The 27,994-nt window shown below is 30.8% G+C and overlaps 1 protein-coding gene and 1 long non-coding RNA gene across 6 annotated transcripts; both read right to left on the minus strand.

Annotated features, from left to right (window-relative positions):
- Nucleotides 1-635: 635 nt before the first annotated feature.
- LOC117343445 lies at nt 636-27,916 on the minus strand. 5 transcript variants are annotated; one of them, XM_033905795.1, is made up of 4 exons: nt 27,783-27,916; nt 26,571-26,648; nt 4,827-5,091; nt 636-1,017 (listed from the first exon to the last, which is right to left on the minus strand). In XM_033905795.1, coding segments are annotated over exons 2-4 (330 nt in total). In that variant the 5' UTR covers nt 26,635-26,648; nt 27,783-27,916; the 3' UTR covers nt 636-1,016. The 5 variants fall into 5 exon arrangements, with proteins under 5 accessions (XP_033761686.1, XP_033761685.1, XP_033761684.1 ...); XM_033905794.1 differs by lacking the exon at nt 636-1,017 and adding an exon at nt 2,240-2,642; XM_033905793.1 differs by lacking the exon at nt 636-1,017 and adding an exon at nt 3,773-4,407.
- Nucleotides 6,255-11,057, minus strand: LOC117343446. The gene is made up of 2 exons (XR_004536016.1): nt 7,274-11,057; nt 6,255-6,940 (listed from the first exon to the last, which is right to left on the minus strand). It is a non-coding gene; the product is annotated as an uncharacterized LOC117343446 (long non-coding RNA).
- Nucleotides 27,917-27,994: the final 78 nt, after the last annotated feature.

Raw genomic sequence — 27,994 nt, forward strand, 5'->3', positions numbered from 1 at the left:
GTCGTGTGGATACAGCACTAGTGATAACTAAAAGAGAAAATAATATGAAATGAACAACTGTTACACAAATTTTGCAATCTTTTTGGGGATAAGATTTTCGATAAGCGGTGTTTGGACATAGGCGTTTTTTTATTAAGGCTATAAACAAAATTCTTCGTCCGAAAAAGGATCCGCTAGTGAACTTTTACTCGTACAAAGGATGATGGTTGCCTAAACTTTGACCCCAGGTTGGTGAAATCCACTAACTCACAAATTTGATCTCTGCAGTGAATTTGCGTTTCAATATCCTGGGATCTATAAAGAGGTCACTCTTACTATAAAGTATCGTCCTCGCTCGGCAAACATCACTAATGATAAGATATGTAAAGTATCTATATAGATATTAAGTAGTGTTTTCCTGAGAATATTTGTGGTTTGACATATCTTGTCATCTTTTGTTGCGTCTTGGTCGAGTCTGCTGGGCTATTTATGGAACTTAGAAAAATATGTTCGTTTCTTTTGTTGTAAAACTAAAACGTACATATATATATCAAATATATGCCCAATTTGTATCTCTTTTGATACATTAAATATTCATATAGGAATCACAATCAACAGCAAAAACTCATTCAGAAACAAATAACGACAAAAATAAATATTTAGAAGAGGTTTTATTAGAGAAGACAAACTTAAGAAAACATAGGAAATTGATATTATTTATAGGTGAAAACAACATCACACCAGAAAATTACAAAAGAACAAAAGATATTTGCACATGCATGCTGAATTTCAAATTTATACATTTAAATGTTTCGTTGAATATCATTTTTCTGCAATATTTCTATTAGTTCATCTTTTAATTTTATCTCTAAATTTATGTTTAAGAGCAAAGAGTATCATGACACAAGCATGTGTTGTTACCGCAACCTGCATTAAAGAGGGTCACTCGAACTGTTGGACAGAACAAATGAAACCGAAACACCGTCCTAGGTGAAGACCAAATCATATTTGGATGCTTGGTGTCCATGGAAGTGGAATCTTTAAAAAAAGAAAGAAGAAAACATAATATTGATATGCGTGTTTTTTTTTATAAAAACCATTTGTCTTTATTATAATATGATATGATGAAATATATATATACATTTGTACTTATAATTCTACACAATGTAATATACATGTAGGATTAATCGAACAATCCAGAAACCAGTACACGGGCAAACTTTCCGATCAAATCAAAAGGACAAAAGTCAGAAATCATGATACACCTCTTTTGCGATTTTGAGGAAAAATCAAAGCACACATTTTAAAACCGATGATAAAGGTAGACATAGTTTTGAGAAAATGTTTGCTTCGTTAAAACGTCGTGACGTCATTCATTTGGTTGCTCAGTTTCGTATCAATTTTAGAACTCAAGATACAACTTGGTTTTTGCTTTATCGACAATATTTTTAACTTACTAAAACATTCCTGTAAGAGCATCCATCATCATAAACCTTTGCATGGGATTACTTCCCATTTGACCCATGCCCCTCATCATCATGTTCCATCTCATCATATCCCCCATCATATCGCCGCCGCCGCCGCCCATCATCATCAAGGGAAGCAAACTTCCCCTGAGAGCGAGAGGTCGTGTGGATACAGCACTAGTGATAACTAAAAGAGAAAAAAATATGAAATGAACAACTGTTACACAAATTTTGCAATCTTTTTGGGGATAAGATTTTCGATAAGCGGTGTTTGGACATAGGCGTTTTTTATTAAGGCTATCAACAAAATTCTTCGTCCGAAAAAGGATCTGCTAGTGAACTTTTACTCGTACAAAGGATGATGGTGGCCTAAACTTTGACCCCAGGTTGGTGAAATCCACTTACTCACAAATTTGATCTCTGCAGTGAATTTGCGTTTCAATATCCTGGGATCTATAAAGAGGTCACTCTTACTATAAAGTATCGTCCTCGCTCTGCAAACATCACTAATGATAAGATATGTAAAGTATCTATATAGATATTAAGTAGTGTTTTCCTGAGAATATTTGTGGTTTGACGTATCTTGTCATCTTTTGTTGCGTCTTGGTCGAGTCTACTGGGCTATTTATGGAACTGAGAAAAATATGTTCGTTTCTTTTGTTGTAAAACTAAAACGTACATATATATATCAAATATATGCCCCATTTGTATCTCTTTTGATACATTAAATATTCATATAGGAATCACAATCAACAGCAAAAACTCATTCAGAAACAAATAACGACAAAAATAAATATTTAGAAGAGATTTTATTAGAGAAGACAAACTTATGAAAACATAGGAAATTGATATTATTTATAGGTGAAAACAACATCACACCAGAAAATTACAAAAGAACAAAAGATATTTGCACATGCATGCTGAATTTCAAATTTATACATTTAAATGTTTCGTTGAATATCATTTTTCTGCAATATTTCTATTAGTTCATCTTTTAATTTTATCTCTAAATTTATGTTTAAGAGCAAAGAGTATTATGACACAAGCGACATTCTTATGGAATGTCGCTTGTGTTGTTACCGCAACCTGCATTAAAGAGGGTCACTCGAACTGTTGGACAGAACAAATGAAACCGAAACACCGTACTAGGTGAAGACCAAATCATATTTGGATGCTTGATGTCCATGGAAGTGGAATCTTTAAAAAAAAAAAGAAGAAAACATAATGTTGATATGCGTGGGTTTTTTTTTTATAAAAAACATTTGTCTTTATTATAATATGATATGATGAGATATATATATACATCTGTACTTATAATTCTACACAATGTAATATACATGTAGGATTAATGGAACAATCCAGAAACCAGTACACGGACAAACTTTCCGATAAAATCAAAAGGACAAAAGTCAGAAATCATGATACACCTCTTTTGCGATTTTGAGGGAAAATCAAAGCACACATTTTAAAACCGATGATAAAGGTAGACATAGTTTTGAGAAAATTTTTGCTTCGTTAAAACGTCATGACGTCATTCATTTGGTTTTTCAGTTTCGTATCAATTTTAGAACTCAAGATACAACTTGATATTGCTTTATCGACAATATTTTTAACTTACCAAAACATTCCGAATCCCATATCGTTTCCGGAAAGAGCATTCATCATCATAAACCTTTGCATGTCCATACCTCCCATCATTTGACCCGCGCCCCCCGGCATCATGTTCCATCTCAGCATATTCCCCATCATATCGCCGCCGCCGCCGCGGCCCATCCTCATCATCATCATGGGAAGCATACCTCCCAGAGCGAAAGGTCGTGTGCGTACAGCACTAGTGATAACTAAAAGAGAAAAAAACATGAAATGAACAAATGAACAATTGTTAAAGGATGATGGTGGCCTAAACTTTGACCCCAGGTTGGTGAAATCCACTTACTCACAAATTTGATCTCTGCAGTGAATTTGCGTTTCAATATCCTGGGATCTATAAAGAGGTCACTCTTACTATAAAGTATCGTCCTCGCTCGGCAAACATCACTAATGATAAGATATGTAAAGTATCTATATAGATATTAAGTAGTGTTTTCCTGAGAATATTTGTGGTTTGACCTTTCTTGTCATCTTTTGTTGCGTCTTGGTCGAGTCTGCTGGGCTATTTATGGAACTGAGAGAAATATGTTCGTTACTTTTGTTGTAAAACTAAAACGTACATATATATATCAAATATATGCCCAATTTGTATCTCTTTTGATACATTAAATATTCATATAGGAATCACAATCAACAGCAAAAACTCATTCAGAAACCAATAACGACAAAAATAAATATTTAGAAGAGATTTTATTAGAGAAGACAAACTTAAGAAAACATATGAAATTGATATTATTTATAGGTGAAAACAACATCACACCAGAAAATCACAAAAGAACAAAAGATATTTGCACATGCATGCTGAATTTCAAATTTATACATTTAAATGTTTCGTTGAATATCATTTTTCTGCAATATTTCTATTAGTTCATTTTTTAATTTTATCTCTAAATTTATGTTTAAGAGCAAAGAGTATCATTTTTAAACAGTTTCTAGTGATTAACGAAATGAAATCTCTTATATGGGTGAGGTATATCACAAAACATGCCTTATAGAATATGAATATCAGTTCATCAGAACAAGTTCGGAGTCATGCGCGTATTCACAATCTAAGATAACAATTTATAAAGACACGTGTTGTTTTCCTTGAACGAAATAGCTTAACAAACAAAAACATTTGTGTGTAAGACAAATTGAAAACATAATGGTTAAGGAAAGAATGAATTGTCTTATGGAATGTCGCTTGTGTTGTTACCGCAACCTGCATTAAAGAGGGTCATTCGAACTGTTGGACAGAACAAATGAAACCGAAAAACCGTCCTAGGTGAAGACCAAATCATATTTGGATGCTTGGTGTCCATGGAAGTGGAATCTTTTAAAAAAGAAAGAAGAAAACATAATATTGATATGCGTGGTATTTTTTTATAAAAAACATTTGTCTTTATTATAATATGATATGATGAAATATATATATACATTTGTACTTATAATTCTACACAATGTAATATACATGTAGGATTAATGGAACAATCCAGAAACCAGTACACGGGCAAACTTTCCGATAAAATCAAAAGGACAAAAGTCAGAAATCATGATACACCTCTTTTGCGATTTTGAGGAAAAATCAGAGCACACATTTTAAAACCGATGATAAAGGTAGACATAGTTTTGAGAAAATGTTTGCTTCGTTAAAACGTCATGACGTCATTCATTTGGTTGCCCAGTTTCGTATCAATTTAAGAACTCAAGATACAACTTGATATTGCTTTATCAACAATATTTTTAACTTACCAAAACATTCCGAATCCCATATCGTTTCCGGTAAGAGCATTCAAGTACATCCACCTTTGCATGGCATTACCTCCCATCATTGGACCCATGCCCCTCATCATCATGTTCCATCTCATCATATCCCTCATCATATCGTTGCCGCTCATCATCAGAAAGGGAGCCATACCTCCCATGAGAGGATTAGATCGTGTGGGTACAGCACCAGTGTTACCCATGGTCGGAGAAGTGGCTGCTGGTTTCATTATTCCGCCCTGACCAGGGGCTCCTTTTTAAAAGAAAAAAAAGCATGAAATGAACAATTGTTACACAACTGTGACAAAGATTAATTATGAAATCTATTACAAAGGCCATTGACTCTCTCTGATGTTATCTGAAACAATGGATTGTTGATGGTCAACTATATATCGAATACTAGGAAAATGTAAGACCGTAATATGATAGAAATGTATTTCTTTCGGTTACAAAGAATTTTGCATCTCAAATCGCAACTTCTAATAATAATGGTCACGAGCTCTTCTTCTTGTCCAAACATCTGACATCGTTATCGTTTTATTTATATAAATAAATTATCGTTGTCATTTTCCGTGATAACGAATGCATTTGCTAACTCTCCTAAATAAATCATTTTTATATATCAGGTGATTAGGGAAAACTTAAAAGAGAAACTTACTTTTAATCTCCATCTTTCATTCATATTTAATTTCAAAAATAAGATATTAAACTAGTTTCATTTATCTTCTCGTCGTGGTCAATTCAAAGCACTGAAGCTCGTGAAATGTGTCGTTTTGAATATTGATTTCAGATAACTTTTAAATTGATAATCTGACAGTTAAACATTTAATATTAATGCATATGTAAAAATAATGGCAATTCAATATCAAAACTCAATGATTCCAAACACTTATTGGCGGAAGTCTAGTTACATTCTCAGCTGGGGAGATAATATGTTGTTATTCAATTGCAACATGCATTATGTTAAAAATAGGCATGAATGGCACATGCTATGTACATTGTTATAAAAACATCAAACGTTGTAAATTTCAAAAAAAAAAGTGGTTAATTGCTTTTACCTCAATTCAATCAGTATGAGCAGGCTCTTCATCCCACGCGTTTCGAAAAGACGCGCGTCTGTCCTGATGTGATTATTGTGGTGATGCAATATGGCATATATAACGGTAGTTTATATAATTATAATGTTTGCACAGCCATGCGATATATATTACAATTCAGGCATATGGTGGATCAAAAAGTATACAATTGCACTCAATATTTACATTTAACCGTCAAATTGCGAAAAAATACACAAATACATTATGGGGTATGCATGCAAATTGTGTACGATATTTTAGAGTGAACCTAAACTCACGAACAGCATAATCAAGTATGGATTGTTTGCTGATTATGAAATAAACAAAACATAAACACACGTAAGATATATGCTAAATAAGCACACATTTATTAGAAAAGTGACATTACCATTTGGGATAAGCCTAACTACACTTACACCAACTAATCATAGAAATATATCAATATTTGTCACTGCACCGAACATGTTAAGTAATTCTATTTTATGATTATGTTTCCAAAAATAATAGCGTGGCTCTTACTGCATTGTATGATTAACGTTAGAGAAATATTTATTATTTTCAACGTGAACGCATTACAGATTGAATGGTTTATATCTAACTGAAATCAGTGCTTAACCAAAAAAATTCATGAAAACATTTCAGAATTTAAAGATAGTATGCTTTACTTATGTTCCTTTCTTTCATGGTTATATTGTATTAAATCAACTCATTCAGAGTGTTGTTTTTATACATAGTTAGGTCATGCGATGAAAAACATTTCAAACAAATGAATTTAATGAAATCACCTAAGATCTAACTTCCAAAAACATTTCAGGAGATATCTATTTGTAACGATATAGACATACATTCCCTATATTTCATCGGCATGACATCAAATCTTGTACCAAACAAGATTAACAATTCACATTTTTTTCAAGCTTTGGCGACAAACGCTATATAATCTATGATTAGTCAGATATGCCTAAATACTGGAAGTTGGCGGATCACTTCTTCTTAGACGCGGTTCACTTGCGAACGTCCTCATGCCTGAAGATAATGATGAAATATCAAATAGTTTTTTTCAGTTTATAAATGGGTTTGATACTATATATAAACTATATAACAGATAGCGCATATGCTTAACTGAAGTCGAGGAGATGACTAAAAGAAAATGGATATGTTGATATTTGTAGAATGGAAGCTGTTTATTATAATACGTAAGTACGAGAAACGGAAACCCTACTATATCCCAAAATATTAAAGAAACATTACATTTATACATATTTTCCTTTTTAATGTAAAAAAGCAATGCCTTCATTTGACAGAAAAAATACATTAGTTTGCATTTGTATTTTCACGCATTGCCAATAGTTAATTTACCTCATTTTATTTTCCCGCAATCAGGTTCATTAGCATGTAATCTCGCAGATTAAAATTTCCCGACATTAACATTGGGTTATTCAATGAAGTCCCAAAGCCATTGTAGTTGTTGTAAGGCCGTTGTCCGGGCTGGATATAACCTGAAGAAAGACGGAGCATGGTGGGATGCAGGAAGCAATCTGAATAAGTGTGTATGGCAAGATATTTGTTAATAATGCATTTATTTAAAAATTAGAAAATAGTGTACCATGAGATGAAGAATGCATGTTATTCGATAGAGCTATATATGTACATGCTTATGAGTATAATGTTATTTGATATGAGATATGAAACATATGTATTTATCAGAAAATGATGTCACAGCTCAATTTATATGGGATATTCTTGGACAAGCAAGTTTTTTTATCAGTTATACAGTGTAATAATAAAGATTGATTCATGTTAGGGATTACACATTTATCGCTCAAATGAATAACTGAAAATGGTTAAATCAAACCTATTTCCACAATAGTTAGCTAGAAATGGATTAATAAAACTGCAAACATTATCAACATGCCATTGATGAAAGACACTAAATATTTGTCATACATCCTAATCTAACTTTTATTTTGCCGCATATCCCATCAGGTTAGGTGGGGATATTTATTTCGAAAATGTAGAGAAAAATATCGTAGTGTTAACGGAAGTGCTTTTGTTGACAAAAACGACTTCTTATAAATATAGTCCGGTGGTCTTCGTCTGGTCAAATGATAAAACATATTATTAATATTGCTTATAATGAGTGGAATTTTCGAATTTATATCAAAGCTTTTTTTTTTATATAAAAATGACATATTTATTTCAACGATATTATTTCAAGGGGACTAAGGTAAATAGGGTAAAGAAAATAATACAAACGAACCTGTTGGGTATGCGGCATTCTGCGGTTTTATAATAAGAAGCGCCTTACGGGGTTTGCGCAAAAGACACACACGATATAAGCCCAATTAAAGGCCTAGTTATAGCCAATGCCTATATATCTATCTAATGTCAGTATCAAGCTGCGAACATTAATATACTAAATATAAGCTTTCTGAGGGATTCGTTCACTTATGAGGATAAACGATTCGTCAGGATGAATATTCCACAAATAGGAAGAAAAACTATGCAGTTATGTACGTATTGCATTATATGATTCACCGTGATGAAGCAGGAAGTGGGCGATCTCCTTTTTATTTTTCAGTGACGATTGTTTATCATCGCAACTTGAAATGAAAGGTGTAACACGGATGCCACAGTTTTCACGACCGTCCTTGTGTAATCTTATGACGAAATCGAGGAATAGTTAAAAAGTATTAGCATGCGTAAAAACCGCCAGCGTACACCGTAGTATATCAAATATATATTCACGACATCGTTGAGGACTAGTGAGCTAAACACAATAGGAAAACAACAACATAATGACTATTTTTTATTCATTGTCATTCTCAAAATAGCTTTTTGTAAGAAACCCATCAAAGCGATGTCTGATAATTGATTTATAAGTAGCGAAAGTCACCGATTCGATATCTCGCGTATTTACATACCTATAAGTTTCTGTTTTCTATACAGACAAAACCTAAATATATGAGAATGAAAATATCTCGCAATAAGTCCTTTGTTGCATTCTGCTTACAAATATATATATATATACATATATATCGCCTGTTTCTAATATTTTAGAATTTGAAGAAAGTTATAATGAAATAGATTAAAACGATCACACTAGGTCCATATTTGCCAGCATCCTCATCTGGAGCATTTTGTTCATGAAGTTGCCCCCTGCTCCTCTGCTTGCTCCTCCAATCATAGACATTGGCATTCTTCCGGGCATACCGCCCATCATTCCTCCTAATCCTCTTGGCAGGGATCCCATGCTACTCATTGCTCCAAATCCTCCCATATTTCCCCCCATTAAATTCATCATTAAGATAGGATTTTCAATGCCCATGGCGTCCAGCATTCTCATCTTCATGATGAATGGAAGAGTACCCATCTTTGGACGGGGTGAAAACAGCATGTTTGGACCAGGCATCGCCGTCGGCATTACTTTGCCTCCACGATTCTTCATCATATTCATCAGATCAAACATTCCAGCTGCAGATTGTGGCGTCTTACCAACAGCAGCTGTAACGGGAAATATTGAATTTGAAAGCGAGGATACAACATTGCATGAATAATGACCATTAGTAACTATAAACGATCGGATATATAAAGAGAAAGTTTTCGATATAATTTAATTCCTAACACCAACTCATTGCATAAAACATGACGTTTTGATTCAGTTTTAATTGAAATATTACGCCGAATATAGCTAGATATGCTCAACATAACCAATATTTATTGTTTTTATAACCCGTAGTTTCGATTGTTCTTGTACTGATAGCTGTAACAACAAAAAATACTACATATTTTTGTTTATTCACAATTTTCTCTCCTTGTAAAGACACGCAAAATAGTTAGAGGATTCATAGTCAATTTGCGCTTTTGTTATTTGTACACGCAAATATATATCGATATCTTTCTTGAGTATGTTGGAACGTTTCTAACTTTCTTGTTTAATTTAATGATTAAATTTAATAGATACCATGATTTTATGTTGTGGTCAAGTAAAACTTAAAGAGTATCAATTAAAGATTATTTCAAATCGTAGCATACTGTCTTAAATGACTAATTACTTTCGCAAATGATTTTTACATATGAAAATACGAATAGGGATAGTCATTTCGTTTACATCTTCATGACCTTGACATTTGACTTTTCTCTTGAAGTATATAGAGGTCAATATCTGTTTTAATAAATTATGACAATGTGAGCTAATGACGCTTGCATTCTGAATTCTTTCTTTACGAATAAAGTTTTAGAAATCGAAAGAAAACATCTCAAAAAGTCATAGATGGAATTTAACATATTACTTTGTCTTGTATTAGATCATGCTTATAGTATATGATACCAGCGGATACACGATGATATGTTGTTTTGAAAAGTAATAAGTTTACCGGGAAACACGCTCGAAATGGTCGCGAAATTTTGAAATAAAAACTGAACTTTAAAATATGGTAGCAATATCTCCCGGTAGACACTTAAATTTTTATTTTGAAAATTTGAAAGAATGGTTTTGTTTGAACATTTTAAAGTCTATGTTCTGTCAACACGCATCGAAACAGTTTTGCTCTTCTTCAAATTTAAAGTAAAATTCAAGTATCGATAAAAAATGGTATAAAATCAGGAAACATTGCTACTTACCGGAGGATGAAAACCAGCGCGCTTCTAAACTTCATCGAATCACGTCAATACAAGTGGAAATCCCGCGGGATTTTCAATCGTTCGGAAGAAAATTCATCTCGAGTTTCCGACCGCATCTTCTTATCTCAGTATAATTGTATTGTCGCAATATTTTTGTCATATAAACTGGATTAAAATAGAATGCATAAGACAGCTAACCCCCCGTGTTATTATTTCAATTTTTGTTGGAGTTATGGCTTTTTGTAAATAGAAAATTATCATATTGAACCGTTTTCCGTCATATTTTTGCAACCGCTTTCCTCTCCTAATCCATACTTGGTAAGTTGCATTATCACAGTATATTGAAGTTTAAGTTATATCTCCGGATCAAAATTCCATTTTTGCCAGAGTTGTGGCCAAATGCACGTTGCGAATTCTCATATTTGATTGTTTTCCGGCCTTTTTTAGCTGATTTGTCTTGTTTAATATATAAAATCTTCAATGAGCGATATAACATATGCAATGCAATTTGAAGCGACATGGATTTTTAAAAAATGGCAATATCAGATTGTATTCATGAATTTTTTGTCTGTATTTTTCCTATTTTTTATTTTGATCCGATTGGGTTAATAACCTGATGCCCGACGATGTTCCAATGTATTCCACATTGCATTTAAAGTCTTCTGGGGAAAATGGTTATTTATTTGAACACTTTTTCAAGAGCACACTTTAGTGTGACAGTGAATAAAGCTTATGTTTAATTAATATATCATTTATATCTTTCCTAAATTTGAGATATGATACGAGTACATTATAGTTTTTTCTTTCAAGTGAATAGATGGACAGAGCGTCTCCTGCAAAAATCTGATAATGAAATGCTGATATTTAACGTCACAATAAAAGGAGTCTAGGCTATTCTGAAGACATAAATGACAATGATTATTTTCTCACTAAACCTTGGTTTGATTCATGACAATTTAATGTGATGTATGCTATTTTGCATAGGGGAAAACAAACTTATCGTTAACTGTCATGTTTAATCAGGTAAACATATGAGATATTGCAATACATAGGAAATAGTCACTTTTGATTACAAATGTAATAACTTAATGACTTGATGTAAATTAGGCCTGCAGAAAACAGTTCAATTCTATCCAACACGTTGGATAAGACAAACGTTTACATAGACTACTGATTTAATTTATTTTAACCTGTTTTACATTATCAATAGGACAGGTATCTATAATATACGTTTATTTAGACCGACCTCTGTTTTACATTATCAATAGGATAGGTATCTATAATATAAGTTTATTTCGACCAACTTCTGTTTTACATTATCAATATGATAGGTATCTATAATATAAGTTTATTTCGACTGACTTCTGTTTTACATTATCAATATGATATGTATCTATAATATAAGTTTATTTAGACCGACTTCTGTTTTACATTATCAATAGGACAGGTATATATATTTTAAGTTTATTTAGACCGAATTCTGTTTTTACATTATCAATAGGATAGGTATCTATAATATAGGTTTATTTAGACCGAATTCTGTTTTACATTATCAATAGGATAGGTATCTATAATATAAGTTTATTTAGACCGACCTCTGTTTTACATTATCAATAGGACAGGTATATATAATATAAGTTTATTTAGACCGAATTCTGTTTTACATTATCAATAGGATAGGTATCTATAATATAAGTTTATTTCGACCAACTTCTGTTTTACATTATCAATATGATAGGTATCTATAATATAAGTTTATTTCGACTGACTTCTGTTTTACATTATCAATATGATATGTATCTATAATATAAGTTTATTTAGACCGACTTCTGTTTTACATTATCAATAGGACAGGTATATATATTTTAAGTTTATTTAGACCGAATTCTGTTTTTACATTATCAATAGGATAGGTATCTATAATATAAGTTTATTTCGATCGACTTCGGTTTTTTCATTATCAATAGGATTGGTATCTATAATATAAGTTTATTTAGACCGACTTCTGTTTTACATTATCAATAGGATAGGTATCTATAATATAAGTTTATTTCGATCGACTTCGGTTTTTTCATTATCAATAGGATTGGTATCTATAATATAAGTTTATTTCGATCGACTTCGGTTTTTTCATTATCAATAGGATAGGTATCTATAATATAAGTTTATTTAGACCGACCTCTGTTTTACATTATCAATATGATAGGTATCTATAATATAAGTTTATTTAGACCGAATTCTGTTTTACATTATCAATAGGATAGGTATCTATAATATAAGTTTATTTAGACCGACCTCTGTTTTACATTATCAATATGATAGGTATCTATAATATAAGTTTATTTCGACCGACTTCTGTTTTGCATTATCAATACGATAGGTATCAATAATATAAGTTTATTTCGACCGACGTCTGTTTTACATTATGAATAGGATAGGTATCTATAATATAAGTTTATTTCGACCGAATTCTGTTTTTATATTATCAATAGGACAGGTATATATAATATAAGTTTATTTAGACCGAATTCTATTTTTATATTATCAATAGGACAGGTATATATAATATAAGTTCATTTAGACCGACCTCTGTTTTACATTATCAATAGGATAGGTATCTATAATATAAGTTTATTTAGACCGACTTCTGTTTTACATTATCAATAGGACAGGTATCTATAATATAAGTTTATTTAGACCGACGTCTGTTTTACATTATCAATAGGACAGGTATATATAATATAAGTTTATTTAGACCGACCTCTGTTTTACATTATCAATAGGACAGGTATATATAATATAAGTTTATTTAGACCGACGTCTGTTTTACATTATCAATAGGATAGGTATCTATAATATAAGTTTATTTCGATCGACTTCTGTTTTACATTATCAATAGGATAGGTATATATAATATAAGTTTATTTCGACCGACTTCTGTTTTTATATTATCAATATGACAGGTATCTATAATATAAGTTTATTGAGACCGACTTCTGTTTTACATTATCAATAGGACAGTATCTAAAATATAAGTTTATTTAGACCGACCTCTGTTTTACATTATCAATAGGACAGTATCTAAAATATAAGTTTATTTAGACCGACCTCTGTTTTACATTATCAATGGGACAGGTATCTATAATATAAGTTCATTTAGACCGACCTCTGTTTTACATTATCAATAGGATAGGTATCTATAATATAAGTTTATTTAGACCGAATTCTGTGTTACATTATCAATAGGACAAGTATCTATAATATAAGTTTATTTAGACCGACTTCTGTTTTACATTATCAATAGGACAGGTATCTATAATATAAGTTTATTTAGACCGAATTCTGTTTTACGTTATCAATAGGATAGGTATCTATAATATAAGTTTACTTAGACCGACCTCTGTTTTACATTATCAATAGAACAGGTATCTATAATATAAGTTTATTTCGATGGACTTCTGTTTTACATTATCAATATGATAGGTATCTATAATATAAGTTCATTTAGACCGACCTCTGTTTTACATTATCAATATGATAGGTATCTATAATATAAGTTTATTTCGACCGACTTCTGTTTTGCATTATCAATATGATAGGTGTCAATAATATAAGTTTATTTCGACCGACGTCTGTTTTACATTATGAATAGGATAGGTATCTATAATATAAGTTTATTTCGACCGAATTCTGTTTTTATATTATCAATAGGACAGGTATATATAATATAAGTTTATTTAGACCGACCTCTGTTTTACATTATCAATAGGATAGGTATCTATAATATAAGTTTATTTCGACCGACTTCTGTTTTTACATTATCAATAGGACAGGTATCTATAATATAAGTTTACTTAGAACGACTTCTGTGTTACATTATCAATAGGATAGGTATCTATAATATAAGTTTATTTAGACCGAATTCTGTTTTACATTATCAATAGGATAGGTATCTATAATATAAGTTTATTTAGACCGACCTCTGTTTTACATTATCAATAAGACAGGTATCAATAATATCAGTTTATTTAGACCAACTTCTGTTTTACATTATCAATAGGACAGTATATATAATATAAGTTTATTTAGACCGACTTCTGTTTTTATATTATCATAGGACAGGTATCAATAGTATAAGTTTATTTAGACCGACCTCTGTTTTACATTATCAATAGGATAGGTATATATAATATAAGTTTATTGAGACCGACTTCTGTTTTACATTATCAATAGGACAGGTATCAATAGTATAAGTTTATTTAGACCGACCTCTGTTTTACATTATCAATAGGATAGGTATCTATAATATAAGTTTACTTAGACCGACCTCTGTTCTACATTATCAATAGGATAGGTATCTATAATATAAGTTTATTTAGACCGACCTCTGTTTTACATTATCAATAGGATAGGTATATATAATATAAGTTTATTGAGACCGACTTCTGTTTTACATTATCAATAGGATAGGTATCTATAATATAAGTTTACTTAGACCGACCTCTGTTCTACATTATCAATAGGATAGGTATCTATAATATAAGTTTATTTCGATCGACTTCTGTTTTTACATTATCAAGAGGATAGGTATCTATAATATAGGTTTATTTCGAACGAATTCTGTTTTACGTTATCAATAGGACAGTATCTATAATATAAGTTTAATTCGATCGACTTCTGTTTTTACATTATCAATAGGATAGGTATCTATAATATAGGTTTATTTAGACCGAATTCTGTTTTACATTATCAATGGGACAGGTATATATAATATAAGTTTATTTAGACCGAATTCTATTTTTATATTATCAATAGGACAGGTATATATAATATAAGTTTATTTAGACCGACCTCTGTTTTACATTATCAAAAGGACAGTATCTAAAATATAAGTTTATTTAGACCGACCTCTGTTTTACATTATCAATGGGACAGGTATTTATAATATAAGTTCATTTAGACCGACCTCTGTTTTACATTATCAATAGGATAGGTATCTATAAGATAGGTTTATTTAGACCGAATTCTGTGTTACATTATCAATAGGACAGGTATCTATAGTATAAGTTTATTTAGACCGACTTCTGTTTTACATTATCAATAGGACAGGTATCTATAATATAAGTTTATTTAGACCGAATTCTGTTTTACGTTATCAATAGGATGGTATCTATAATATAAGTTTACTTAGTCCGACCTCTGTTTTTCATTATCAATAGAACAGGTATCTATAATATAAGTTTATTTCGACCGACTTCTGTTTTGCATTATCAATATGATAGGTGTCAATAATATAAGTTTATTTCGACCGACGTCTGTTTTACATTATGAATAGGATAGGTATCTATAATATAAGTTTATTTCGACCGAATTCTGTTTTTATATTATCAATAGGACAGGTATATATAATATAAGTTTATTTAGACCGACCTCTGTTTTACATTATCAATAGGATAGGTATCTATAATATAAGTTTATTTCGACCGACTTCTGTTTTACATTATCAATATGATATGTATCTATAATATAAGTTTATTTAGACCGACTTCTGTTTTACATTATCAATAGGACAGGTATATATATTTTAAGTTTATTTAGACCGAATTCTGTTTTTACATTATCAATAGGATAGGTATCTATAATATAAGTTTATTTCGATCGACTTCGGTTTTTTCATTATCAATAGGATTGGTATCTATAATATAAGTTTATTTAGACCGACTTCTGTTTTACATTATCAATAGGATAGGTATCTATAATATAAGTTTATTTCGATCGACTTCGGTTTTTTCATTATCAATAGGATTGGTATCTATAATATAAGTTTATTTCGATCGACTTCGGTTTTTTCATTATCAATAGGATTGGTATCTATAATATAAGTTTATTTAGACCGACCTCTGTTTTACATTATCAATATGATAGGTATCTATAATATAAGTTTATTTAGACCGAATTCTGTTTTACATTATCAATAGGATAGGTATCTATAATATAAGTTTATTTAGACCGACCTCTGTTTTACATTATCAATATGATAGGTATCTATAATATAAGTTTATTTCGACCGACTTCTGTTTTGCATTATCAATACGATAGGTATCAATAATATAAGTTTATTTCGACCGACGTCTGTTTTACATTATGAATAGGATAGGTATCTATAATATAAGTTTATTTCGACCGAATTCTGTTTTTATATTATCAATAGGACAGGTATATATAATATAAGTTTATTTAGACCGAATTCTATTTTTATATTATCAATAGGACAGGTATATATAATATAAGTTCATTTAGACCGACCTCTGTTTTACATTATCAATAGGATAGGTATCTATAATATAAGTTTATTTAGACCGACTTCTGTTTTACATTATCAATAGGACAGGTATCTATAATATAAGTTTATTTAGACCGACGTCTGTTTTACATTATCAATAGGACAGGTATATATAATATAAGTTTATTTAGACCGACCTCTGTTTTACATTATCAATAGGACAGGTATATATAATATAAGTTTATTTAGACCGACTTCTGTGTTACATTATCAATAGGATAGGTATCTATAATATAAGTTTATTTCGATCGACTTCTGTTTTACATTATCAATAGGATAGGTATATATAATATAAGTTTATTTCGACCGACTTCTGTTTTTATATTATCAATATGACAGGTATCTATAATATAAGTTTATTGAGACCGACTTCTGTTTTACATTATCAATAGGACAGTATCTAAAATATAAGTTTATTTAGACCGACCTCTGTTTTACATTATCAATAGGACAGTATCTAAAATATAAGTTTATTTAGACCGACCTCTGTTTTACATTATCAATGGGACAGGTATCTATAATATAAGTTCATTTAGACCGACCTCTGTTTTACATTATCAATAGGATAGGTATCTATAATATAAGTTTATTTAGACCGAATTCTGTGTTACATTATCAATAGGACAAGTATCTATAATATAAGTTTATTTAGACCGACTTCTGTTTTACATTATCAATAGGACAGGTATCTATAATATAAGTTTATTTAGACCGAATTCTGTTTTACGTTATCAATAGGATAGGTATCTATAATATAAGTTTACTTAGACCGACCTCTGTTTTACATTATCAATAGAACAGGTATCTATAATATAAGTTTATTTCGATGGACTTCTGTTTTACATTATCAATATGATAGGTATCTATAATATAAGTTCATTTAGACCGACCTCTGTTTTACATTATCAATATGATAGGTATCTATAATATAAGTTTATTTCGACCGACTTCTGTTTTGCATTATCAATATGATAGGTGTCAATAATATAAGTTTATTTCGACCGACGTCTGTTTTACATTATGAATAGGATAGGTATCTATAATATAAGTTTATTTCGACCGAATTCTGTTTTTATATTATCAATAGGACAGGTATATATAATATAAGTTTATTTAGACCGACCTCTGTTTTACATTATCAATAGGATAGGTATCTATAATATAAGTTTATTTCGACCGACTTCTGTTTTTACATTATCAATAGGACAGGTATCTATAATATAAGTTTACTTAGAACGACTTCTGTGTTACATTATCAATAGGATAGGTATCTATAATATAAGTTTATTTAGACCGAATTCTGTTTTACATTATCAATAGGATAGGTATCTATAATATAAGTTTATTTAGACCGACCTCTGTTTTACATTATCAATAAGACAGGTATCAATAATATCAGTTTATTTAGACCAACTTCTGTTTTACATTATCAATAGGACAGTATATATAATATAAGTTTATTTAGACCGACTTCTGTTTTTATATTATCATAGGACAGGTATCAATAGTATAAGTTTATTTAGACCGACCTCTGTTTTACATTATCAATAGGATAGGTATATATAATATAAGTTTATTGAGACCGACTTCTGTTTTACATTATCAATAGGACAGGTATCAATAGTATAAGTTTATTTAGACCGACCTCTGTTTTACATTATCAATAGGATAGGTATCTATAATATAAGTTTACTTAGACCGACCTCTGTTCTACATTATCAATAGGATAGGTATCTATAATATAAGTTTATTTAGACCGACCTCTGTTTTACATTATCAATAGGATAGGTATATATAATATAAGTTTATTGAGACCGACTTCTGTTTTACATTATCAATAGGATAGGTATCTATAATATAAGTTTACTTAGACCGACCTCTGTTCTACATTATCAATAGGATAGGTATCTATAATATAAGTTTATTTCGATCGACTTCTGTTTTTACATTATCAAGAGGATAGGTATCTATAATATAGGTTTATTTCGAACGAATTCTGTTTTACGTTATCAATAGGACAGTATCTATAATATAAGTTTAATTCGATCGACTTCTGTTTTTACATTATCAATAGGATAGGTATCTATAATATAGGTTTATTTAGACCGAATTCTGTTTTACATTATCAATGGGACAGGTATATATAATATAAGTTTATTTAGACCGAATTCTATTTTTATATTATCAATAGGACAGGTATATATAATATAAGTTTATTTAGACCGACCTCTGTTTTACATTATCAAAAGGACAGTATCTAAAATATAAGTTTATTTAGACCGACCTCTGTTTTACATTATCAATGGGACAGGTATTTATAATATAAGTTCATTTAGACCGACCTCTGTTTTACATTATCAATAGGATAGGTATCTATAAGATAGGTTTATTTAGACCGAATTCTGTGTTACATTATCAATAGGACAGGTATCTATAGTATAAGTTTATTTAGACCGACTTCTGTTTTACATTATCAATAGGACAGGTATCTATAATATAAGTTTATTTAGACCGAATTCTGTTTTACGTTATCAATAGGATGGTATCTATAATATAAGTTTACTTAGTCCGACCTCTGTTTTTCATTATCAATAGAACAGGTATCTATAATATAAGTTTATTTCGACCGACTTCTGTTTTGCATTATCAATATGATAGGTGTCAATAATATAAGTTTATTTCGACCGACGTCTGTTTTACATTATGAATAGGATAGGTATCTATAATATAAGTTTATTTCGACCGAATTCTGTTTTTATATTATCAATAGGACAGGTATATATAATATAAGTTTATTTAGACCGACCTCTGTTTTACATTATCAATAGGATAGGTATCTATAATATAAGTTTATTTCGACCGACTTCTGTTTTTACATTATCAATAGGACAGGTATCTATAATATAAGTTTACTTAGAACGACTTCTGTGTTACATTATCAATAGGATAGGTATCTATGATCTAAGTTTATTTCGACCGACTTCTGTTTTACATTATCAATAAGACAGGTATCAATAATATCAGTTTATTTAGACCAACTTCTGTTTTACATTATCAATAGGACAGTGTATATAATATAAGTTTATTTAGACCGACTTCTGTTTTTATATTATCATAGGACAGGTATCAATAGTATAAGTTTATTTAGACCGACCTCTGTTTTACATTATCAATAGGATAGGTATATATAATATAAGTTTATTTAGACCGACTTCTGTTTTACATTATCAATAGGATAGGTATCTATAATATAAGTTTACTTAGACCGACCTCTGTTCTACATTATCAATAGGATAGGTATCTATAATATAAGTTTATTTCGACCGACGTCTGTTTTACATTATCAATAGGATAGGTATCTATAATATAAGTTTATTTCGACCAACTTCTGTTTTACATTATCAATAGGACAGGTATATATAATATAAGTTTATTTCAATCGACTTCTGTTTTTACATTATCAAGAGGATAGGTATCTATAATATAGGTTTATTTCGAACGAATTCTGTTTTACGTTATCAATAGGACAGTATCTATAATATAAGTTTAATTCGATCGACTTCTGTTTTTACATTATCAATAGGATAGGTATCTATAATATAGGTTTATTTAGACCGAATTCTGTTTTACATTATCAATGGGACAGGTATCTATATTATAAGCTTATTTAGACCGAATTCTGTTTTACATTATTAATAGGACAGGTATCTATAATATAAGTTTATTTAGACCGAATTCTGTTTTACATTATTAATAGGACAGGTATCTATAATATAAGTTTATTTAGACCGACCTCTGTGTTACATTATCAATAGGATAGGTATCTATAATATAAGTTTATTTAGACCGAATTCTGTTTTACATTATCAATAGGATAGGTATCTATAATATAGGTTTATTTAGACCGACCTCTGTTTTACATTGTCAATAGGATAGGTAGCTATAATATAAGTTTATTTAGACCGAATTCTGTTTTACATTATCAATAGGATAGGTATCTATAATATAGGTTTATTTAGACCGACCTCTGTTTTACATTGTCAATAGGATAGGTAGCTATAATATAAGTTTATTTAGACCGAATTCTGTGTTACATTATCAATAGGATAGGTATCTATAATATAAGTTTATTTAGACCGAATTCTGTTTTACATTATCAATAGGATAGGTATCTATAATATAGGTTTATTTAGACCGACCTCTGTTTTACATTGTCAATAGGATAGGTAGCTATAATATAAGTTTATTTAGACCGAATTCTGTTTTACATTATCAATAGGATAGGTATCTATAATATAAGTTTATTGAGACCGACCTCTGTTTTACATTATCAATAGGATAGGTATCTTTAATATAAGTTGATTTAGACCGACTTCTGTTTTTACATTATCAATAGGACAGGTATCTATAATATAAGTTTATTTAGACCGACTTCTGTTTTCAAATCAATATCATTAACAACTAATAAGATAAATTTATTTAGTGTACTGATAATATGTCTGATTTTTTGTCAATGATCTAATTAAAGAAAAAAAAAACATTTTGTGAAAAACACGGTTATTTTAGCTTATATGTGGAGTTTAAAAATCTAATGCATTCTTTGAAAGAAGTTTAAGAGTTATTCACGTCAGGCATAGTTATTTTTTCTATTTTGAATTAATTAATATCCAAAATACCTTCTGAAAGCAATTTTTCGACGTAATAATGCACTATTCTAAGTATGTTACGTCATGAAATAGTCTTGTTTGAGACGTCAGAATTTTTAAAACATGCCAAGGTCGCCTAATCTTTTCTGTGGTTAAAATCAACTTTGTTGGTCATGATTAATACTTCCTTAAAAGAAACATAAACGTTACATAAAAAAGGTAAACGTGTCATACATTAAGCTGATTATGTTATATTCATCAAAATGATTTCCGAATATATGACATTCAGTTTTAAGCGAAATTAATTAATGAAGCTTGATTAAAATGATATATAGATTTCTCTGTGCATGCTTCATATTATAATGCAATGGAAGATTATGAAAGTATTCGTCTGAAAAACATAAGTTCTTTCTTAATTTACCTGAGCACAATAAGAGCACGTGATACGCTTGTATCAGCCGACGAAGCTACAATTCCATAATCAGCTGCATCCTCCTTTCTATCCAATGGTTAGATGGTCATGAGTAGTGTGATTCTTGCCGGTAACACATATTTGTCAAACGCCAATTATAGTTCGGTGCAGTGAAACGATTACAGTAAATAAAACCAGTATTGTTTTCAAAACTTGTAAATGCAAACGTGTGTTTGATAGTAATGATGATATGAAACACTTTTAAAGCTTTAAACAAATAAATGTGTGATGATGTAATATACGTTGCAAGCTGACAAGAAAAGGCGCAAAATATGTAAAAAAAAATATGTTTACACAAGAAAAAAAGCTGAAGCCGCAACCTTATAGCTATTTGCGTATGTATTAATTGTTTTAACGTCATATGGAGTTTTGCACCAAATATAATATTTGTATATACTTATCTGAGCATTCACAAAAAAAATCCGAATGTTAGATAGAAAATGTTTGATGCTAATGTAACTTAGCTTATTGAAAGTATCTTCAAAATGTAGAAATTTAAATCAAGACTGGGATAGATATAATTCAATGCTGTGTATTTATGGAAGCGAATGTTTAACAAACAGGGACGGAAGCAAGCAAGACGTACGAGATAGGTTACATTTTAAACATTTTTTTTATTATGACAGCACAAACACAAACATGTACAGGCAATATTTACATACGAACGCAAAATAGAAATGTTTGTATACTCAGTTGTAAAGCACAAAGCACATGGTGTCAACAAATAAACTCAATTTGAAGTTTGTATTATTTACATGAATCCTTCTCCCATGGCGCTAAACATCATCAAATTTCCAAGAGACCCCATTGGGCTTCGACCACCATTTCCTCCCCTCATTAAAAGGTTGTAAAAAAGCATGTTTCTAATGTTGTCGTTTCCATTCATCATAGCCATCAATGGGAGTGTTTGGCTCATGCCTCCACCCCTACTCCCCATGCTTGACAAAGCGGCCATGAGAGCAGCATTTTGGCCTGATCTGCCTGGTGATGCTGTTCCGGATCGTGTTGCTGCAGGATACAGATTTGCATAGGTATATATATAAGCAAAGCAAAGCATTGACGTGTACACATACATCAATGACGTAGGCAGAGGCATGGTGTTTGATACGATTCATGCGTCAATGTATTCAATAATTTTGTTAAAGCGATTTAGAAATGTTCTAATCGTACTATTATGATAATGTTCTTTATAATATAATACCAACGTTTATGTTAAAAAGTATAGTAGTTCATATTAAATTCAAAATCAATCATGAGCAATATTTCATGCTTAACATAAGTAACACATTTTCAAGTGTTTCCTTATAATACATATGGATTTTTTCCAAATAAATTTAGTTTTAGTTTTTTGTATCACATAAATATAAAAATAGTTTTAATTCGTTAATTATTAAACCTTTCTTTCATATTGATTTTATAGCAAAACGGCATATTATGATGTTAAACATTTAACAATAGTTGTTATAATTTTACGAAATATAGAGAAGTCAATGCTAATTTAATTACTCTATCTTGAAGACAGTTAGTTATTAGTATATTTGTCTAAGACATCTATCTTCTAATAATCTCTTCAGGCATGCGTTGTGTTTCTCTTCATTAGAGCAAAAGTTTTTAAGTTATTGCATTCATCTGTTAAACGGTCCGTTTTAATATTTGATATTTCTCAAGCTGCCATAATATAATTTGTATTTGTTTTCGTTAACCAGAAGTTTAAAAAACACCTCTAAATTCTATTGATAAGCGTTGTTAGTATATAGTTGGTTATGTATTAAAGTATAGGTATATGATCCACGGTACAAGCAAGCAACAATATACAGTTACAAAGCAGACAAACATCTTATGTTAGATAGAAAAGGAATTTATTTAACACAACAATGAATCTCAGCAAAAGTCACACTTCACATGAGAATAAATACTATGCGTACAAGTATGATATGGACAGACTAATGGACGAACAACATGAACGCATGACGCTTTCATTTATCCATGCACCAAAGTTGGATGATTGTCAATAACGCGATGTACAATGAATTATCTCCATTCAAAGGATTGTCGGTAAATCTGACGAACTTCGTCTACATTCCGAAGAGCTCTAATCCGAGAAGGTTGCTCATGAGAAGTGGCTCCAAGCCACCCATGGCACCACCGGCACGACGACCCTGGGACAGCATACGGAAAAGGAACAGGTTCTGCATCATGTCACTTCCGGAGCCAGCAGCCATAAGTGGCAACATGCTGCCACGTCCCAAAAGACCTCCTGTGGGTGCGGCAGCTCTAGCCGTTTGTGTGTTACCACCTGTCTTCGACTGTGTACCTGGAATCATTTATTTATTGGAACATAATTTTCCGAATACGGAAACTAATATTGACCTAACTGGAGTTTGTCGAAAACCTACTTCATTATCCCTTGAGGGGAGAAGTTGTAGAGCTATTTTAGCAAGCAAACAATGAAAAGCAAAGGAGTGCAAAGAGGCTTATGTAACGTGCAGTTATGTTAATAATATAGATATATCAACTAATGCATAGCAAAGATAGTAGTCAATTAACAAACAAGCATACTATATGCGTTCGATATATATAAAAATGATATTGAGTTAATAAATAAAGATATTGAAATATATATAAAACCAATATATACTATTTATCACATAACTAGTTGTGACATAGCTACTTCATTGTTCAAAATGTAGAGTGACGTCACAAAGATATATTTAAGATGTCATACAAGCCTTCGAAAATATTGGTTATGTGATAAACCGGACCCTACACGAGTTCAAATTTCATATGAAACTTGTCACGAACTTCTTATGTCAATTCGCCACATAAATATCAAATGAAATGGAAACTCCTGTAAGACCATGTATATAAATATAGATGGAAGAATCAACCTAACGCGACATGCAATCAACTAAAACTTTTTGAGTGGATTTTGTGTTAAACATTACAACTGATGAGAGCTGTATACATCTGTAATTCCATACAAAAGCGACATTTTCATTTTTGATAAGTTATAACACGTCAGGTGATCTTGCAAGCATGACAGGTTAACAGGCGATATATGTTTTGCGCACGGCTTCATAGCTCTCCTATAGTGTCAAACAGCAGCAGATCTGCAATGTTGAAGCCACCATAGGCACTTTGGTGTGAGCCTCTTAGTATTTGAAGATACATCATCATCTCCAACCAATTATCATTCCCCATTATCACAATAGGTAACCTGGAGGATGACCCTTGAACCCGACCACGCGCGGCCGACAAAGTTGCTGAAGCATATCTTCTAGGTACAGCTACGCTCCCTGAAATTCATCCAGGACAATTTTTTATTACACCTTACTGTACCTGTGATTTGTCTACAAGTTATCAATTTATCATTCTAGTTTTTGTCTTTTCTTGTTTTAATTTATTTTCATTTTAACGAAAATTATGGAAGGAAAAAATTGTTTCAAAGCTTATTTAAAAAATAAAATGAAATGCAAAATGCTTGATAAAATTACATATTTAAATATTTGATTGATATATTAAAACTGATTAAAACATTTATCCGTAAGTTTCATGTAACATTGTCTTTTCCTTTATTTGATAAACAATCCAATGTGAATGCTAATCTATTCTAACTATTATATATGTTTTCGTACTAAATCTATTATATAATATCACTTTGAAATTCCAAGGATTATAGTTTCTACATATGTTATATAAATATATAAATCTTAGTCTAATATTTATATTTAAGAAAAAAATGTATATATAGATAATATATTTTCTTTTAATCTAATATTTCTAAACTAAGACTAAATCACTAATGTACAGTGGTGTCTTTTTATTCCTTTTGAATGAAAAAATATTGAGAAAAAAGGAGGACCACAATTTAATGTGAATTATATTGCAAGTCTTCCAAAAGTGCTCTCTCGGTTTGTAACTCACGAATCCACCTGCAGGCCAAAACTGCCAGGATATATGACCTATATAGGCTCTTGGATAATGATGGCCGTCAGTCAACTTGACAGATTAAGAGGGACCGTGTGCATTTATGAGAAGCGGAATCGTAATCTTTGTCAGCGGTGGCCGTGTAACTTTATCGCCTGTCAACTACCGCTGTCAATCCGGCTGCCTTCCCAGAATGCATCACTCTTTACAGGTAGGAATTATCCATGCATGTGCACCAGGTTTTTTTTTCATGAGATCGCTCTGCCTGCCTTAATCATTCATTCGAGATGACAATAGATAGAAACATGCGATATAAATGCAGTTTCTGCTATATTATTTCTATGAAGTATGGAACATTACAGATGTATATTCTCGTATCAATCAGAAGTAATCAAAAACACACATTAATTCGGGTTTTTCTTCTACAGTGTAATTGCACATTTAACTATAATGGTTTCTATGCATGCATTAGCTACATTTGTTATTGTAGTTTCACAATGAAATATATATTGCTGATAAATATTAGCGAATATTTCAATATACTTTGCTGGCTATGTCTTAAAGGCTAAGGATAAGCATGCTATAAAGAAGTTAGACCACGCCCATTATACAAAGTGAGCATTGCGCATGCTCGGCGACACCTACCTTGTGACTGTACTTGAGCAACTGCTATGCAAAGCACGAGGGCGATGGCAATGTATGAGTTCATTTTGTTTGGTGTTTCTGTAGGCGAAAATAATAAACATGATGATATGTCAAACGATAATTGTAATTCATTATCATGAAAATATCGTCAAATATTTCCATAGCAACAACGTCACATTCGCTGAAATAACTATTGTTTCACATAAATATTTAAATAGTCGTAGAAACGACGAATATCAGAGCGATAATACACATATTTTCTCTTTCGGTTTACATTTCACTCAGCAATGTCAATGCATTAACTTTTAGTATGCTGTTAAGTATATTATGCATTGTTTAATTTCATACAGTGATTACGTATAGCTGTATAACATTTGGACATATCAGAAGCTACCTATAATTTGCTATATACAATTTATATGTGTGATAAATCTTTTAAATGTGTATTTGGGTAAAACTTTGTATCAGAAATGTGTACAGATTAAAAAATAGACTAAAAATGTCGCTAAAACGATCACTAGCTTTCCCTATATTAAAAAGTCTGTCTAATATCACATGATGTAATTATTCAAAACATTTTGATTACAGTTTCAAAAAAAGCATGCATACTGATGATCGAAATCATATTTCAGGACGATTCGTTAAAAGTAATAACACAAATATGTATTATCGTGATATCCAGGTAAGTAGTATATCTAAAATCGATTTAATCTATTTCTAAATTATTATATCAAATAAGATATTTACGTTTAACTTTCTCGATCGGAAATAGTGAAATAAGAAAATATTATTCATAAATCTTATTTCTAAATTACCAAGATCTATGATCTAAACTCAATATTAAGATTTCTATTCGCTTTTATCCTACATCATACACAAGATAATCATAGTATTAAAGCAAATACAACTATATTTATGTTTCCTTACAATTTCCTTATAATAGAAAAATAAGTGCGTTATTTACATATATATAAAGGATTTGATTGATAATTCAATAACAGAGGACTCACTACAAAATATTTCTGCTAAGTTAGAACGAATACTCCTCATGAAATGAAAACTAGAATAAGTCACTGCGAACGATGAAAGTGTAAGCAAAAAAGCTAAATAGTATTTCAACGAAACATAGAATCCCTGAGCTGAAAATGCAAACATATTGATAAAGCACAATACAGAGTATGTATTTTGCTGTGTGAATTACATTGTACTAACCTGTAAACTGGTACTAGCAGCCTAATCCAAGAGGTAAATCACCGCTGCGATTTGGAAGACAAGTGGAGAGCTTACTGATGCCTGGGAATCTGTCCTTACTGCACGTCGACTCCCCCTATATAGGTACTGGCACTCCAATATGCAAATGAGCTCGAGACAATGCAGAACATATTATTAATGGTTCCCCTCACGTGACTATTCTTTGCTTTGTG

This window comes from Pecten maximus, chromosome 15 (assembly GCF_902652985.1).
Source record: "Pecten maximus chromosome 15, xPecMax1.1, whole genome shotgun sequence".
In the NCBI taxonomy this organism is placed as follows: Eukaryota; Metazoa; Mollusca; class Bivalvia; order Pectinida; family Pectinidae; genus Pecten; species Pecten maximus.